General features: G+C 37.6%; 1 protein-coding gene and 1 long non-coding RNA gene across 7 annotated transcripts in view; one reads left to right on the top strand and one right to left on the bottom strand.

Annotated features, from left to right (window-relative positions):
- gramd1ba (GRAM domain containing 1Ba) overlaps window positions 1-11239 on the bottom strand; it is a 51494-nt gene extending 40255 nt beyond the window's left edge. Inside the window, exons 1-3 of one of the 6 annotated variants that reach the window (XM_082157011.1) lie at window positions 11117-11220; window positions 6468-7008; window positions 4507-4584 (exon numbers count right to left, since the gene is read on the bottom strand). In XM_082157011.1, the coding sequence (XP_082013137.1) occupies window positions 4507-4584; window positions 6468-6814 (425 nt within the window). In that variant the 5' untranslated portion in view covers window positions 6815-7008; window positions 11117-11220. Of the gene's footprint in view, window positions 1-95; window positions 1368-4506; window positions 4585-6467; window positions 7009-11116 lie in introns of those variants that run through there. The other 5 variants (XM_082157010.1, XM_082157016.1, XM_082157017.1 and 2 more) reach the window with 5 other exon arrangements.
- LOC309489275 overlaps window positions 1-19358 on the top strand; it is a 251524-nt gene that overhangs the window by 84347 nt on the left and 147819 nt on the right. The window lies entirely within an intron of this gene.

The raw sequence follows: 19358 nt of genomic DNA, 5'->3' as shown, positions 1-19358 counted from the left end.
CCAGCAATACAGACTGGATCAACTGACCATGAATTTCTGCCTGCCAATTACAGTCTGTACACAACACCTGGCAAAAACAGACAAAAAGTACTCACTGATCCCGGCGAAAGTGCAGTCTTTTCCTGAGCGTGGACACCCGTGGGTGACAGCCCAGTTTGACAGGTGAGGTACATGATAAAGTCCTGCTCTGAACCATGATGCACTACTCATGTGGACCTGCACACGGTTCACACACACACCCTAGCGGGAAGAAGACTCCTCATTACTGAACTCCCTGCACCCCCTCCTGTCCTCTATCTCTCTCTCTCTCTCTCTCTCTGCACGGGCCGTGTCTTGTCCTGCAGTGACCTACAGAAGATCCTGCATTTTCTCTGTGTGTTGTAGATCAGCACAGCTTGTTTCCTCAGCTGAGGTGTGTGTGAGTCAGACCACCAGCAGAGATGCTAATCTGACCATCAGAGTCTCAGACAAGAGCTTGGGTGCTAGTGGGCAAGAATGCATGTCTAATAACCACAGATCTGATAGGGTGAATGGATTTGGTTGTTGTTTTATGAGCACGGCTGGACCTGAATTTGAATCAACTTGGCAAATAGAATGATATTATCAATATTTATTTTTATAGGTTGAAACCATGAACAACTTAAAATCTGGCAAACTTAAATTCTGTATTAATAGATTTGGTTTGAGAGTCAATTTGCATGTTTTTTATTTATAATTTTTTTATGTGTATATATCAGGACAAATCAGGCATAATCAGTCAAAATTAAAGGTAGGGTAGGGAATTTGTTTTCTAAACACTTTTTGTTATACTGTTTGAAACTCTCTACATGTCCTGAAAGCAATCAATAATAGAAGTGGTCTAAATATTAAAACATTTACATATATCTTCTGTGAAAGTCTCAGGACCAAATGTTGTACCTGCTTGTCAATATTACCTCCACGCACCTGCTTGCGCAGACATCAAACGGCATAAGCGCGTTGTAGACAGTCACTGAGCGCCATAAATTAACAGCAGCCACTTTTACAGCTCCTCCTGAACCAAACCAACAAGCTTATACTGCGCTCACGCCATGTCGTAACCGTAATTCCAAGATGGCAACCCGTGACGTCTACCCGGAGCTGTTCACGTCCTCAGACTCGGATTTATGCCTTTCTATGTCGACAGTATCAATGCTGAAAGTAATCTGCAGCAGTCAGGTAGTACAAGTAAGAGTTCGGTAAGTTGTTTATGTTGATTATTATTGTAATGTTATGTGCTTTGAGACATGAGGTAGTGTAACGTGTCTCTCATCTCATGATGCTTTGCAAACTCTGCTGTACGCGTTCATGTGTTTTGAAGATGCCATGGCTTTGGAGACGCTCTAAAGGGAGGGTGGGATCGTATCAGGGATGGAAATTAGCACCCGCCACCAGCCAAATGCGGGTGATTTTGTGTTGTGGCGGGTAAAGTCGCTTCACCTACCGGCCACCGTGGCGGGTAAATAAAAATATACTGTTTCACACAGACGGCGGACACTTTTAGAGGACATAAGTGTACGCTGAAATAAAGTTTTTCACCTCAGAAAAACTGACTTTCTTGTCCTGTCACGTCAGCCGTTATCCTGTTCTCATAGCGAACACTCTTCAAATGCACGCGCAAATGTGGCGGCGCGCGCTGTGTATCGCCTCACTGTATATAAAGTGCAAAATAAACTACGAGCATGCAACGCCGTTACGTTGTAAATTACACAAAATAAAAGTAACGCAGGGATGATTTTCATACTATTCACCAGGAGCAGTTTCCATGGTTCATTAACAGTTATTGTTAATATTGTGTATTCACCATGGTAACTGTCGTTTCCATATTAACCCCAAAATGCCACTTTATTTTTCTTTGTGTTATTTTTTATATTTTTAAATGACTCTAGTGGCTCATACCAACATTGTATTAACAAAAACTAGTTTGGAACTGCTATTTAATAGCTTTAGCATAGGCCTAATGTTTATTTATTAGTAGGCTACTAGTCTTTACTATTAGTCATATTCTTACAATTTATGTTAAGTAAAGGGGGACAGTACTTGTGTGTGTGGAAATAGCCGGTTTCAATAAAACTACTTGTGACATATCATATTTGGCTTTGACTTTGACTGAACATTTGCTCTCACTTTGCGGAAAAAATATCGGGATATATATCGTATATCGATATTCAGCCTAAATAATCGGGATATGACTTTTGGTCCATATCGCCCAGCCCTAGTTTCATTGTTGGGACTAAAAACCTAAAACTGGAAGCCATAAAAGACCACGAATCATTCAAATGCCACATCCAGGTAAAAAAGAGAAATTTATATAAGAGAGAAAGAGAAAATGTCAGTATTTCATTGAGACTTGAGATTAAATAAACTGCTTAAGTATTGTAGATCTTGTAGTATTAATTTTCACATGCAGTTACACATTGTCGGTTAAAAACAAGAAAGTGGCTGGTAAAAACATTGAGTGGCTGGTAGATTTTGAAATCCACCAGCCACAGTGGCCGGTGGACAAAAAAGTTAATTTCCATCCCTGGATCGTATGCTTTCAAAGCTAGCTTGAAATTGCAAGTCTCTCCGAAATTGCCTACCCTACTTTGTTTTGTCATAAAATATTTTTGTAAATAAATTCAAATTCGACATCATGTGAGATGTGGCCAATTCAATTCAAATTCACACTCATGATCTGAAAGGGAGCCTGTACTGTATGTATGTGTGTGTAAATGAGAGTTGAGCTGTGATTCATTCAACCTAACGGGACACAAACAGGCTGAACATTCATCACCTTTAATGAGCATTAGCTGCTTTTACGTCACGACACAAAACTGATTTAAAAATAAGCTCAGGAATCAGCTGAAATCAGGTTGCTGAGTGCACAAAACTGAGCTGTGGCCGACCGTTCGCATACTGTCTGACTTTAGCAGGTGTATATGCGCACCCGCACACACACACACACTCATGCACATACTCACACAAACGGTTATCTTAAAGGAGTTTGTAAAGATCTCTTTTCAGGCAATGGTAAATAATGCTGATGAACGTTAAAAGCAACAAACAAACACAAAAATAATTAATGATCAGTGATGTTCACAAGACACATTTCATAAATCCAGGAAAAAGAACACCATGTTCTAAAGAGGTCCAATAAAGGCACAAATAACCAAGCGCCGATGATATTCCAGCCGAGGATCAGAGTGTTCTTTGCCCAGCTGGGCTCAACAAGAACATTTGAGCACAGCTAAAAATCTGAGCTTTCTCTACAAAAACTTGCTTCGCTGATTCAACCTGCACAGCACCTGGTTTAATTTCGAAGATGGCGAAAAAATTAAAATGATCTGAGAAAATGCAGCCCTGCCATGGGAAAGTGAAATGTGCTAGAGTTGTTTTTGAGTTGGCACAGACCTTGTGGTCAGACTCATAACCAGATAACAGATGCAGAACGCGAGCCGCGACACAAAAAGAAGAACAACTTCAAAAGCAAAACATGAACCACTAAAAACAGAAACTTCTCAACCACACTTGAGATCCAACACTTGAACAGGAAGTTCATTTCATGTCAAGCTTCTCAGTGTCTGCCGTTATAAAGTGTCACTTGACAACTGTTTTCTTTTCTTTTTCAGAGGCTGAATCCAAATTTGCTAACTATTTGTCATATCAAAATACACCAGATTAGCCTTTTTTCATCAAAAAAAATAATTGTGAAATATATATATATATATATATATATATATATATATATATATATATATATATATATATATATATATATTTAAAGTCACATTATGAGCAATAAATCCAAAATAATGAGATATTTGTGTAATTCAATAGTTATAATTGTGAGATATAATGTCCCATAGCAAGTATGAGAAAAAAAATTCCCATGAAATTATGAAAAAATTATGAGACAAAGTTGCATTGTAAATTAAAATAAAAAATAAAAAATAATTTTTCATTGAAATAAAATAGACAAAGTTGCATTGTAAGAATTAAAGTCACAATTAAAATACTTTAGCAATTATAATATGTGAAGTCAAAATGACTGTTTTTTTGTTGTTTTTTTTACTTATTTAGTCTTTAGGCGGAAACAGACAATCATACATAGTGCATTTATAATACACAAAAAATAGTAAAATAGCCAAATGACATACTATAGAGGTCTTTTTCTCCATAGGGAAATTGATTTTTAACAATGCCTAATAAGCGTTTAAAGGCATAAATACCATAAGTGCTGAGGTTGTTAATCAATGGTATATGCTTTTGTTGGATCTATCTATCACATACTGTGTGCTAGCTAGGCTACATATCTTCCCATCACTAGTGCAGTAGAATTGTATGAATCATGCTTCAGAGAGATGTGAGCTGACAAACTACTGACCCCTGTTGGACATGTGGGAACTACGGTGAGAGCAGCATAACGCATAAATGGAAGACATACATGTAAAACACACTGACAATCTAAATGACATGTAAAGTCCACAGTGTCTCGGCGTGGAGTACCTGTCCTCGCGGGTGTTGGGGCTCAGGTAGCGTGTGGTCTCTTCCTCATGACTGCTCTGCAGGCTGCTCTGCTGACTGCTGTAACACACATCAGCACATTACAATCAGAAAACACCAGACGTCATACTGAGAAAGAGACGACAGAAGGTGAGTTTGGACACACAGTGATCTTTTAATTATATGGTGACAAAAAAAAAATGCTGAAACAAGACACACATAGTTTTACAGTCCAAAACGTTGCTCTGGCTTAGAACTAAAAGGAACAAACATCCATGAAGCATCTTTTAGGAAAACAAATTTTCAGGATAGTTTAATCTTCCCCACTAGAGGGCAGCAGAGAGTGTTCCAATTGAATGAGTGCTGTAAACTAAAACAACAATATTTCCATTTAAGCAGTTAAACTTGCCATGATTATCAGGTGCAGTGTGATACCTCCACAGTCCTCCCACAGTTGTTTATAATGTCTTGCCTTAAGAAAAAAAAAACCCTTGTGCATTTAAGAAGTGGTTCGCTGAGTTATTGCGTACTGCATGAAAAGGAAGCAGGTGATAAAACAGCCTTATAGGTCAACATAACGGAGCCCTAGATTAGTGAACGCCGTTGTGCTTACAAGGGTTTTCTACCAGCAAACACCTGACAGCTCACAATACACAGCTGTTACCTGATTCATGTCAGTCGTCATGTCAAACATTTACACGTCTGAATTTATTTACTAAACCATACATTTCCTGTATGGTACCAACTAAGTTTACACACACCCTCTCAATCTTTATTAGTAGTATTTTCCACATTTTAAAATAATAGCAAAGTTGTGAATATTATGAAATAACACAAATATGAGAATTATACAGTGACCAAAAAAAAAGAAAAAAAAGAAAAAGAAAAACTTTTTATTCTGCAGGCCGGGATGCATTAAATGTATCAAAAAATAAAGACTTTCATTGTTACATTGTTACAATTGTAACAAAAAAAAGAGAAAAAAATCGATATCAAATAAACGCTGATCTTTTGAACTTTCTGTTTATCAAACCCAATTGTATCACGGTTTTCACAAAAATAAAGAAGCACAAGTGTTTTTAACATCGATAATAAGAAGAAGAAATGTTTGAGTGGCAAATCATCATATTAGACTGATTTCTGAAGAATCATGTGACACTGAAGACTGGAGTAATGATATTACTATTTTTAGTTGATTTTTTAAGAGAAAAGTCTAAGAGACTTACCAACCCCAAACTTTTGAACAGTCGTGTATTTTTATATTTTATTTTGGGGATTTTGCATAATAAATGCTGTAACACAAGATGAACATTTTCAAAATGCATAGAAAACACACATACGTTTGCTTGAGGTGGATAATTGTTTTATTCTGTAAGAAGACATGTGTATAAATTATGCTAGAAATACATTAACCGAATAAATTCCTACAAGTGTTTTTTTTGTGCCATGTGTCAAGTCATGTGACTGAATAATTCGCACATAGAAGAAAATATGTGGTTTCGTCTTAAAGCAGCACTATCCAAACTGACCGGTGTTAACTGTGTTTCGGAATTAATGATGAAACATAAATCCAGTTAAGTGTGTCTAAACTTTCAACTGGTAGTGCCGCTTAAGCAGAATTTCTGCTATTCTTAATGCTGCTTGAAGTCAAACTTAAGGTCATAGCAGATACATACTGCATGTTGTATTTTTGTCTATTAAAAGGCAGGAAGAGTCATGAATATTTAAGACGTCCCCAGACAGCGTCCGCTTGTTCTTCCCTCCGGCCTATAAATGTCCCAGCAGAGACTTCAGTCTCTCCAGTAAAGTCGGAAAACACACTCACACACAAACACACGGGTTGTCTGCTATGTAATGTGCCAGATCAAGCCTACATGAAGACTCAGATGAAGTGATGCACAGTACTCATGATGGACAGCAGGAATGGAGAATGGATGGGTTTGTGGGCTCGTGCTCATACAGACCTGCTCTCACTGCCGTGCTCTTTTTTCTCTCCTCCTCTCAGCCACTTGCGCAGGAGGAAGCGTCTGCGTTGGGGAGAGGCGCTGGGTGTGGAACAGCTCGACCACACCGCGTCCTCGTCGCTGGACGGCGTGATCTCAATGGACGGAAGCTGCAGGTACTCCTTGGAGCCGGAACTCTGAAGATGTTCCTGCTCTTTCTCGCTCATGACGTTCTTCATACGCCGCATTTTAAAGCGCTTGCGGCGCAGAGACGAGCTGGACAGGGCCGGATCCACCACGGATCCGTTACACTCCCCGTCTGCCGGGCCCTGGATCTGCAGCACGGGCAGCTGGAGGGTCTCGAACATGGTTCTGCTTCTGTTCAGTCTCACATGAGTCCAGAACCAAATAAAGGCGCAGATCAGAGAGCTCAGTGAGTCCACACCTGGGCTGAGCTGAGTTCAGCACTTTCTGTGAGATGGCTCGGTGCTGACATATTTTAGGACAGTCTTATAGGAGGTTTCCTTCAAAAAACCTTTATCCAGAAAACCAGGATAGCTCCCTAGAGGTCAGAGGAAGGTCATAAGGTCTACTAGGTCAGCAGTTCTGAAACTATGGAAAATTGCAATACTAAAAAACGTAACAATTTATGTTTATTTTATTTCAATTAATTTACATTGATCTTTCTTTTTTTGTTTATCAGGTTTTACATAGGTTTGCGCATCTAACACTGTGTCCTATCCAGACGTGATGCAACAAGATTCCAACGACAAACTGTTTGTCTGTCCAAAAATCAATCAAATATCACAGCCAATCAGAAGAGCATGTGGGCGGAGTCTCTCTGCAAGTGTACTGCACTTGCAAGGAAATGGATAATCTAGCTAATTAATAAATAGTCAACCAATTTAACATTATTAAAAACAATGTTAAATTGTTTTTGTTGTTTTAATTGTTGTTAAAATCTTTGTCATTAAATACCCTTGTTTGTTCACATTGAGTTCACAGTTTGAACGTTCTTGTTTCCTTTAATTTATTTTCAAAATCTGAGCAGCGGAGGTGAATTATTCACTGTCACTTTCAGTATGGTTATAAAAGGGCACGCAAAATGATATTCAAACTCGCTTTAGACCATTTCAACATTAAATGAAGCACAAAATCAGTAAACTTCTGTCCCTCCATTGACAGTCTACGCAACTACCACTTTGACACTTCAAAAAGGTCATAAAGAGATCATAAAACGAATCCATATGAATTGAGCGATTTAGTCCGAATTTTCTGAAGAGACGATCGCTTTATATGATGAACAGATTTCATTTAGGCTTTTATTCACATATAAACATTCATCAACTCACACGTCAGTTACGGTTTTACAGAAACGGAAGCTCAAGCATGTTCACTTGACGTTTGAGAACCAATGAGGTTCATTCTCGTGTTATACATCCCGTTCGAGCTTCAGCGAGAACCAATGAGGTTCATTCTCGTGTTACGCAGCACATTTGAGCTTTCGCAAGAACCAACAAAGTTTGTTCTCGCGGCTGAGCTTCTGTTTAAGTTCGCTGGCTGATCAATATTTATATGTGAATAAAAGCCTAACTTCAATCTCGTCATTTAATCATACAATCGTCATATAAAGCAATCAAGTCTCTTCATAAAATTTGGACTAAAATGCTCAATTAATTTGGAGTAGTCTTACAATCTCTTTGTGAACTTTTGAAGCGTCAAAGTGGTAGTTCAATGTCAGTGGAAGGACAGAAAACTCTTAGATTTCATTAAAAATATCTTCATTTGTGTTTTCCGAAGATGAACGAAAGTCTTACGAGTTTGAAACGACATGAGGGTAAGTAAATGATGACAAAATGTAGGCTAATTTTTGGGTGAACTATCACTTTAATGTGGAAAATATACCTTTTATCATGTGTCGCAGTTAGGGATGGGGCCGATCCGATCCAGTATCGGTATCGGGACCGATACCAGCGTAATTCACGTATCGGATTTTCCCGATCCAACCTGCGGAGATATCCGATATCCTTGAGTCATGTCTGCGCTTTAACGTTGTCTGCTGAAATGACTCCAAAAATGATTCCCGCCGCCTAGTCTGCTAGCTGGCTGCAAACTGCGGAATGGATTTCCTGAACGGAGGCGCGGCTCAATGAGACACAGAGTTATGAGACACGCCACCGCTCAGGAAATCCATTCCGCAGTTTGCGGCCGCTGTGTGGAAATTCTTCACACTGGAAACACCGCAGAGCAAGACAGCAAAATGCAATGTTTGCAAAGCCGTAATTCAGAGCTCGTTGAAGCTCCCTCGCGTCGTACAACACAACGAATGCAATCAAACATTTAAAAAAGCACCACGTTACTGTGCGTTCACACCAAACGCGAATAGCGCGTCAAATTCGCGTCTGCCGCGTCTAGTTGGACGCTTGAATATTTTGAATCCATTCGCGCGCCCAGAGCGAAATTGACGCTCGTAAAAAGCAAAAGTTTGAAGCGAAATTGACGCGCGTCTGAGGCGAAATCCGCTTGTCTGTTTGCACATGGCTGATGTTGATCGAGCATTCATCGAGAGAGTTACAGCATCGGAGCGAGGATCACCCTTTAGATAGTGTGTGTGTGTGTAAGATGTTTACACTTGCACTTTTCTTATATTTCAAGACTCAAGTATTTGACATTTTGGGAATGTAATAAATATTGACATGACCTACAGTTGCATATTTGTTTTCAGAATGGGATTTTTCCTGTTAACAGGATTTACTGTTTTTTTGACTTCATTTTCTGACCTTATACTTACCATACATGCATAAATATGTAGGCCTACATATCATACTTGCCTGTTGAGAGGAGTTTATTTCAGCATCATATAAAATAAACAATAATGATAATAATAATATTAAAGCAAACACAGCTCTGGTATCGGAATAGTATCGGTATCGGCCGATATCCAAATTCAGGTATCGGGATCGGATCGGAAGTGAAAAAATGTGGATCGGTGCATCCCTAGTCGCAGTGTTGATTAACATCTGGTTAGGACACGATTTTAGGCGTTTTTAACCCACATTATTATTTTGGGATTGCTGGAAGTGCATAGGTGTTAAACAATTTAGTATTGATTTCTTTGAAATTTGCTTTTAACTGAATGTTCTGATTTGATCAGAGACTTAGCCTGAAGTGTTTGAGAACCACTGTACACGCACTTTTAAACATTTAGGCCTGCACAAGAGTTTACAGGAAACAAGAGGACTTTACAGAAAGGTTAGAGTAAAACATGCAAACAAATCAGATACAAAATAATGGGAAAAAACCTCTCATTTGCTCTCTCTCACACACACACACACACACATGCGCTTTCCTGCTCTGCTCCGGAGTATCACTGTAAAACCACTGTGAAATGAACATTAGTGATTTCATCTCTAATGGGTCATTCACAGTAACATTGTTTATTAGTAAAATCATTAAAAGGGCCATATCATGCATACATATTATATATACCCTAAATATATGTAATATTTGTATTAATTGAAGTCCACTTTTTGTTTTGTTTTTCTAACTGGGGAGGAAGTTTTGAGTTCTGACACTTCCACTATGTTTTCATAGTACAATGACTCTTATCAAAAAATATAGGAAGCATGATTCCTCAGGATATGACCCCCATTAAAACATTTTAGAGCCAGCCATGCGTGTCCATGTTAATAAAACAGGCTTCACCTAGCGCCGCACTTCAGGCGTTGTGTAAGGAAGTCAGGCGTAAACATGCAAGCGTGTTCATGTTACAGGAGGAAGCACAGAAAGCTGCAGCCCACTGAGAAAAGACACACTCATGGCTGCCCATCTGCCTGTTCAACACATCATACAATCTGCTGACTGACCCCTACGGCGGTTTAGTAACCTGCCAGACACTGTTAGATCACTCCTGTTACTGCTCCACTGGAGATGGGCAGTGCTTTTTTCCTTCTCTTTTTTTTCTTTACCAATGCCAAATATATGAGTTCCGCATTCTTATACAAAACAAATCCTATCATGGCCCCCACGTGTGGGGCCCCAGAGTCTGCACACTGCATCACCCTGCCTCAACTGTACAGTACAATACCTGCAATTTCCTGTAAGAATGTGAGGCTCTTAATCTTTTTTTTTTTTTTTTTTTTTAAGAGACCAAAAACATACATTAATAATGCATATAAATCACATATTTTAGTTTGCAATGTATTATACTTAATGCCTGTGTCTACTTAAAAATAAAAGTTTTGGATATGGTACCATACAAGGGTAATTCTTGGGCATACCTTGGAGTTCCATAGAATTGCATGGTACACATATTTCAGTACCATAGTATAACAAATGACCATAGTATTATCAAAGTACCATGGCACTACCAGCTTGTATCATCATTGTACCATGGTACTGCCACAGAACTCTTTAAAATGTGGCATTATGAAACATGATACTTTGAAGAAAAAAAAAAACAAAGTCATAAGAACTAAACCTGTCTGTATCAGAAAGTATAGTGCAACCACACCTAAAAGTCATTCGGCAAAGTGGATAACAGCATTTTATTTACAATATGCCATACGCTATCATTTTAAGATTTCAAATTATGTTAAAATGACAATGAAGCCGTTCACGATCGTTAAGGGTACAAAATAAAAAGTTAATGTACTAAACAGAAATCCTACCTTTTCACATTTCAAATAACCGAAACCCTCGTTTTTTAATATGCAGTCGTTGTCTTTCATTTTAAATGACCAGAATGAGGAACTGTTACGGTGTTTTTTTCCCAACACTGTTCCGTTATGATCTTCACGTTTCCTTTTATGCGGACGATTTCACTCCAATTGAAGGGGGGGAATACCGCACTAAAAACAAAATAAATGTTTTTTACAAAGTGCAATAGGTTTGTTAAAAGCGATAGAAAAGCAACTATACTTGTGATAAAGAAATAAAAATGTGTGTTTTAAAAAACGATCGGATATTTTATATACGCAGACTGAGCGCTGCGCATCACCCCTCTTTCTGAGATAAGGCGTCCCGGACCTCTCTGTATAAAAGCAGCAGCCCGGCGGCACAGTAAGACTAATCGTTTAAAACGAGGTTGCCGGCCATAGCCAGCAGCCAGTTAAAGTCAAACCTCCTAAATCTATCCGATAATTTAAACGGTCGTGCTTGTCTTAAGAAACAAACTTCTCTCTCAAAACTAACTACTTTTAACATTAAACATGAGTGTGATCGCTTGTCAAATCTTGAAATACGAGTAGCCTAAGAATGTTCACTTTACTTACTGAGGTAAAATCACAAGTAGCCTAGCTTACTGTATCTTGACAGCAGAAAATAGCCTACGACTCAGAAATCTTCATTACTGAAAAAACTGACAAGAACATTTAGCCGGAAATTCTTGTCAAAAATTTACAACCAATACAACTGGTAAAAAAAAAAAGCCAGTCAAATGTGTGTACAACCACCTTATTAATAACAGGTAAAATCATGAGAAACATCTTGACAGCAGCAGCAGGAGATACTGTACAACTGTCTATATCTGACAGAAAACTTAAGTTAAGTCAAGTCAAGTTTATTTGTATAGCGCTTTTCACAATACAGATTGTATCAAAGCAGCTTCACAGTATTAAATTTAAATAATACAACAAAGTTTATTTCAAGAGAAATTTATTGATTGATAAAATTAAATTAAATATCCCCAAAATATCCCCAACTGAGCAAGCCAAAGGCAACAGTGGCAAGGAACCGAAAAACTCCATCAAGTGACCTAATGGTGTCCTAAAACTCCATCAGGTGACCTAATGGAGAAAAAAAAAACCTTGGGAGAACCCAGGCTCAGTCGGGGGCCAGTTCTCCTCTGGCATTTATGAGCTAGTGGCCGGATTGTAGTTTGAACTGTAGGATTATATGAATGCCTGGCTGAAGAGATGCGACTTTAATCTAGTTTTAAACTGGGAGAGCGAGTCTGAGCAACGAACAGTATCAGGAAGACTATTCCAGAGTTTTGGAGCCAAATGTGAAAATGCTCTCCCTCCTTTGGTGGTTCTGAATATCCTAGGTATGACCAAAAGTCTTGAATTTAGTGATCTTAAAGAGCGCGATGGATTATAGGGCGATAGAAGATCCGTTAAATAGACTGGAGCTAAGCCGTTTAGGGCTTTATAAGTCAGTAGCAATACCTTGTAATTAATACGGAACTTTATAGGTAACCAATGCAGTGATGATAAAATCTGTGTTATATGATCATATTTTCTTATTAACTTAATCTTTAATGCAACAATCAATCATATTATTCATTCAGAGACATTATTTTGTACCATATTTAATTTTATGCAAATTATGACTATAGATAGCATATTAGTACATCCATTAAATAAGGTATATAGACTGAGGTAGGCTATAGGCTAAGCTCAACGTTATTTGTTTGAGAGATACATCATATTTGAAATTTCACTGTAAAGATGACAAATCGGTAAACAAATGTTCTTAGCATCAGATATGATTTATGAATTTAATGAAGCACTACACAAAAAAATAAAAATAATAATACACCTGCAAATACCAATTTCCCAGAGTGTGTATAGATCCTGTTTCTTTTCATTATATTGTTTACTCTGCTGCGCTATGCGCTGTTGACTTATTTATAGTATGCCAATGTTTTCTAACACAAGCCCAAAGTAATGTGCTTCAAAGCTTTAACTTTTGGGATTTATTTGGCAGATGGCTGCTTTAATCTGACAGACAGTTTTCCCTTACCACACCATTAACATGCCTGATGTATTCATTCACTACACTAGAGTGAAAGTATATGTGCCTGCCAACTGACCTTCTTTTTGATACTGAAAGAGACTGTTGCGCAATTAAACATCACTGATGAATGATCAACTACTCAAGCAGAATGACAACACCTGCCCTTGAGTCATGCGATATAAGTAATTAACACCTTTGGCCATCTGTATTCACCACATTGTCTTCTGGGAATAAAAATAAACTCTTCTTGTTTTGGAGTGTAAATTAGGCCTAGTTACCAAACTGGAACCTGTTTGGTCCTTATAGCCCACATCAAGATTGTATAGCTTTGAGAGTTATTAAATTCACTTAAAAGAAGATGATTGAAATCATAATTCAATCTTTTGTTATTATAATATGTCAAATAATGTGAACATAAGGCTGATTTCACTTATTTTATATACAAGTATTTGACTTTCTGTAATTATAGGTTCTTTTTTTTTTTTGTCTATAAATGGGGTCCACTGTTGTTTGGACTCTTATTTTTCAAAATATATTCTGAGCATATTAAATACAATGCGTGGGCTATTCCTGCAAGCACATATTGAACTCTGGAACTTACTCATCTTCAGTGTCAGGCTGTGCTTTTTTGCAGCTCTTACTCACTCTGCTTTCAAAAGGTTTTGTAAATGTAAGGTCTTACATAAAAACTAGCTCCAAGTGCAGTGGATGTGGGTGTTCAAGTTCATTCAAACCAATGTCTCCTACAGTTTTGTTAATTACTTACAGAAAAATCTGTGACCACAGCAAAGGATAAAATAAAATAATTAACTGGAATTCATGTTCAATCTAATGAAAAAGAAAAACTTTTTTTTGAACGAAATCTTTTCAGTGAAGGTTTATTAAGGGTTTTAAAGAAATATGGTGTATCTCCAGCTAGCAGAGCCAATCAAAAGATCTTTATTTAACATCAATTATCTGTAAGCTATGTAAATTCCACCATCCACCATGATTTTAGAGCCGTTCAATCGAATGAATAATCTTACAAACACAGTGCTGTGCTTGATAACGTCATACCAAACACAGCATATTATTACTCCAGAGGATCAGCATTTAAATTAAATATGACCAATGTAAAATGAAAAAAATGCAATCAAGAAAAGATTAGTTCCTCATCCATAACTCTGATTTCATCTTTCAATTCTCAATGATAATAAACGTTGCGATTTGATTGAGCTGAGATTTCAGATCACACATAAAAGAAAATTAAAGGAGACATTATCACACAAAGAAAAGAACGTTAACATCAACTTTTAGCAGATTTAGCAAACTGAAACTAATACTAATAATCATGCTACTTCCATAGCTTAAAATGTCCTCCTCATTATAAACAAAGCATTTATTTAATCAAGCTCCAAAAACTGCTTGTTTTCATATTACATGATCTCTGACGCAACACGGGCAAGTACATTTGCATATGCCTGTCTCCAGGGCAAGACATAGACAAATAGTTATACATCATCACACCATAGGCCCCGCCCACTGACATTCAATTGCTTAACGGCTGACATTTGCCTACACTGGATGTGAGCGTCGCGTCAAAAGCAAATACTGTAGAACCCATTATAATCACTGATGCTGTCTACACTGGATACAGTATACAGATGCGTGTTCAGTTTCTGGCATACCCCATGCACTTGAGTCTGCCGACAACAGGACAAATGGAAGAGTGAAAGAACGTTTGCTTTGAGGATTGTTCACGTCTCCGTATAGTCTTCAGAAGGATCCCAGCGTCGGAAACAAATGGATGATTTACTTTATTAGATAGATAATGTTTTCAAAACACTTACTCATGCAAAAGTGAGTCAGCGTTTATACTTTTTCCTATGCAATGACGTTAGACAATCATAACAGATGCCATTTACTCACAAACCTTAAAGGAGCCGCCTCTTAAAAACGGATCATTTCAGACACAGGTTAGGGTTAGATTAGGTTTGAATGAAGGTTCAAAAGAATTGTTTTTCTGCATATATATACTGTATATATATTCGTTTTTATTTTTCATTTTTCATTATATGTGAACCTAAAGGAAAATATTCAAATAAAACCATCCATGTCATGACCTCTTTAACATCCATATAATATTTTCATAGCACAAAAGCTTCTTTACAGAAGAAAAAAAGTTCATTAGCTTTTTAAAATGCTCTTCACACACACACACAAAATAGGCCCTCCCTAAGTAATCAAAATAGGATTGTGTGAATAATTTAGTAGTTTACAACAAAAAAGGGTATTCACCACATCCGGAAGACTGAACAAGAGATGAAACACTGTTCAGTCTAAACAAATACATAAAAAGTGAGCTCACAATGAAGCTCAGATAGAAGATAATGAAAAGTTTTCATTGACAGTATGAGCTGATGCACTGAACAGAGAAAAGAGAAAAGAAAAACAAGAAAATAACATCTAATACGGTTAATGCTCCTGACAGCATGTACATTGTGGGAAGTCACTAACAGTTCACGTGTCATATCCTGTCATTGACATGCCAGTCACTGTGTCATCATGTCATAGATGAGCCAGATGATGGGAATTTGACTGAGACTGCCCAGCTATTATATGTCTTACTTTCACAGAGAAAACTCAAGCAGCAAAGCAACACTAAAACTACACTTCTTACATTTAGGTTTTAAAAAAAGACTGAAAATGATCTAAAATGACAGAATTACGATTATTCATTCATATAAATTTTATCTTGAAAAAATTTTCATGTCCATGTTATGTCAACTATATAAATACTAGTGTGAATACATCTATGCACATCCTGATCCTGATTTCTGATGACCATTTCAACAAACTTACACACATTTTTCTGACTGTGAATGAAACGAGGGGACGGCTGACTTTTTTCCTCTTCACAACCAAGCTCTGTCCGATCTTAGAAGAAAACGTGCTATTCAGTTCAAAGTTTCCATGACAACCATTCTCAAAATCTGATGTCATGTTTTGGGAACTTAAAAAAAAGGGCCGCTTTGGGAGTCTCCAAACATATGGATGAGCATCAAGTTGAAATGGGAATTTGTGAGCATGAAAGTTAAAATGTTCCAACACGAGCAGCGAAAGAGCCAGCACGCTTTAATACTCGTTTGCTTAGTATTTGACAAGCCGACCATGTTTTTACGAAACAAAGCAGCCTCGCTCTTGCGATACATGATTGGTGGGAGCTGGGGAACATTTGACTGACAGCATTTACTGGATGTGTTTGTCAATTATGAGTCACGCTTGGAAAGACAATGCTAACTTTAGAAAACAACTAGTCAAATAAAAGCTGTGTGAATGTGAATAGTTAAGGAGTGTGACGTCTAAATGTTAAGAAACAGTCCCCATTGAGAAATCCAGGTCTAATCAGCACCAGGAAGAATATAATCTAGCCATTCATTGACTGCACAATAGCAACAATTTTTAATGTTTTTGCCAATAAAATGAAAGTCAGTGGGGTCCAAAATAACACCGGAAGCCACTGGCTTTCATTTTATGCATAAAAAAAACATTTGTCAATTTTTTTTCTTTTTTCATATGTGTGCTGTCATTGATGGAAAAATCTATTTGGTTATACTGTATTATACTTGTAACAGTCTAGAAAAAACACAAAGTAACCCTAGTTTTGCATGAAGCATATCTGTGTGGTGGCGCAACTGGTAAACCCAGTGCGCTTGTGTGGCAGTGACCCGGGTTTGAATCCAGTCCATAGTGTTTCCAACATTCAATGTACATATATATGTTCTCATTGTCTCACTGATCTTCTCTGGATAAGTGAGTTACTGGCATACTGGGGGGTGTCTGTAAAATGTCAGTAAAAGGAAAATTACTGAGCTGTGCCATTATTTCGAAAGATTACTTTATTATATTTGAAGCACACAATAATGATGCCATTTGCACACTTCAAGTTTACTTGGAATGTCATTGAAATGCGTTTTAAAATCACTAAAAGTAAAGGATAGTATGACCTCAGTTTGTTATCAGTATAATATTAATGTATGTTCAATAATCTTACAGTGTAACTGAATTGCAATTGTAATGTCACCAAAATACATTTGAAGTTTATGCAAAGAGAATTCTGCATTTCAAAACTTAAATACAAGAGTATATTTAAAGTGTACTTAAGTATACTTGGAATAGTTCCACTTTAGCACAAACAAGTATATTAAATACAACTTTAATTGTACTTCATCACTGCTTTTGGACTAAAATGCATTTAATACAAAATTAGTTTCAATTTAACAGACTTTAAGTATACCAATTTATAGTGTGCCACAAATACATTTAGAAAAGTACATACGAATAAATTGTGCTTAAGTATACAATTTTTTCACTAGGGTAAAGTTAGATATATATAACTACATCCAACTTTATCCGCATACATATTACATACACTCACATAAAGCAATATTTACTATTAGCAAATCTCAACTGCTTAATTGCTTGTATCGTCGCAAAATGTAAACTATATTATCTTCCAGCTCTGCTAAATGTGACTAAGGCATGAAGATATTATAAACATTAACATCATGATTGTCTGTAAAGCTGCTTTGAAACAAAGTGTACTGTAAAAGCACTATATGAATAAATTTGGACTTTAACAAAAACATTTCTGCGCATTTAAAGCCCTCCACAGAAGGCCCTGTCCATTGTAAGTCCTTTCATTGTCTGCTGTTGAATGGCATTTCATCAGACTTCTATTATAAAAAGCATTCTTTGAGGAAAAACAAACACTTATCTGATTTACGATAAAGATATGAAAACACATTATCAAAATGATAAGAAATGTCAGAGGTGCAGTGATATCCACTCATTTGCATGGACGCAGGACCGTCCCTGTCTCCGACAGCTGGGTGGCCTCAGACTGCCGAGACGTGGACACAATGACCTCAGCGGGAGGCCACTGTCTTTAGCTCTGCGTTTCAGGGACATAAACATGTGATCTCATGAATATGGAAGAAAGAGCTGCCAGAGGGTTTGAAATGTGTTTGCCCAGCATGATACTGAATAACGCAGAGCCCCAAAAGACCGAAGAGAGACGGAGAGAGAGGTAACAAGGGAGACGATAAAGTTCACAATGCTTTTTATGGATACAAGACGCACCGTCTAAAAAAAGGACGCTGTCCTCCTCCTCCTCAGGCAGTTGAATTAACTGACAATCATGACAATTTCCTGAGGCAGTACATCTCCGTTCACAGCATTCACTTCATTAAGGATAAGTGATATAGAATGATTGCACTCCAAAGCAGTGGAGGAATTCACTCTGAAGTCAGGCTCCATCAACATACACACACTTGCACACAAAAGTGAAACTGAACTGGTATGAAACACCACGGACACATGCATGTCAACATCAAATCCTACAAGAGATCTTTTCATGCATAACCTGGACAAGCACAGAATTTGGATAAAAAGGCTTTACTGTTACCTGACCCTTAACCGTGTGAAACAACACGCCAACATGCGTGATACAACGCAGCCTCCACTTTTCTCTCTGCACAACTGAGGTCGCAGTCGAACTGCATTAAGCCCACACGATAAGAAACGGTGCAGCACTTATTCACGAGACACTGAGCACACGTCACGCTGCTGCCCAGTCAGCGCAGCAATCTCTCTCTCCTCTCTCCCTCTCTTTCTCTCGCTCCATCTCCAGGTGTTTTGCTCTCCTTCACTAACTTCTCTCTAAACACACTCCATCCTGCTGGGCTCAGTCTCTCCTTTATCATTGCACAGCTGCTACTTGGGAAGTCCACGGACGTTTGGAGCACACCAAAAATTCTTTCTTAATCTGTATTTTTTTCTACTGTGTTCCAGTTGAAATGTATAAATCAAATATATATGTCAAATATATAATAAAATATATTTTAAATCAAATATAATATTATTTTATATATATATATATATATATATATATATATATATATATATATATATATATATATATATATAGGTGGGGACCATATATATATATATATATATATATATATATATATATATGTGTATGGTCCCCACCTTGCGTGCGCTGCAGGATTTTAATCCATGACGGCGTAGTGTGTTACTAATGGTTTTCTTTGAGACTGTGGTCCCAGCTCTCTTCAGGTCATTGACAAGGTCTTGCCGTGTAGTTCTGGGCTGATCCCTCACCTCCCTCATGAT

Source organism: Leuciscus leuciscus (assembly GCF_965113295.1).
Source record: "Leuciscus leuciscus genome assembly, chromosome: 24".
NCBI classification, from domain to species: Eukaryota; Metazoa; Chordata; class Actinopteri; order Cypriniformes; family Leuciscidae; genus Leuciscus; species Leuciscus leuciscus.
The sequence above is the reverse complement of the archived record's forward strand: the minus strand, read 5'-3'. Positions and strand labels throughout refer to the sequence as shown.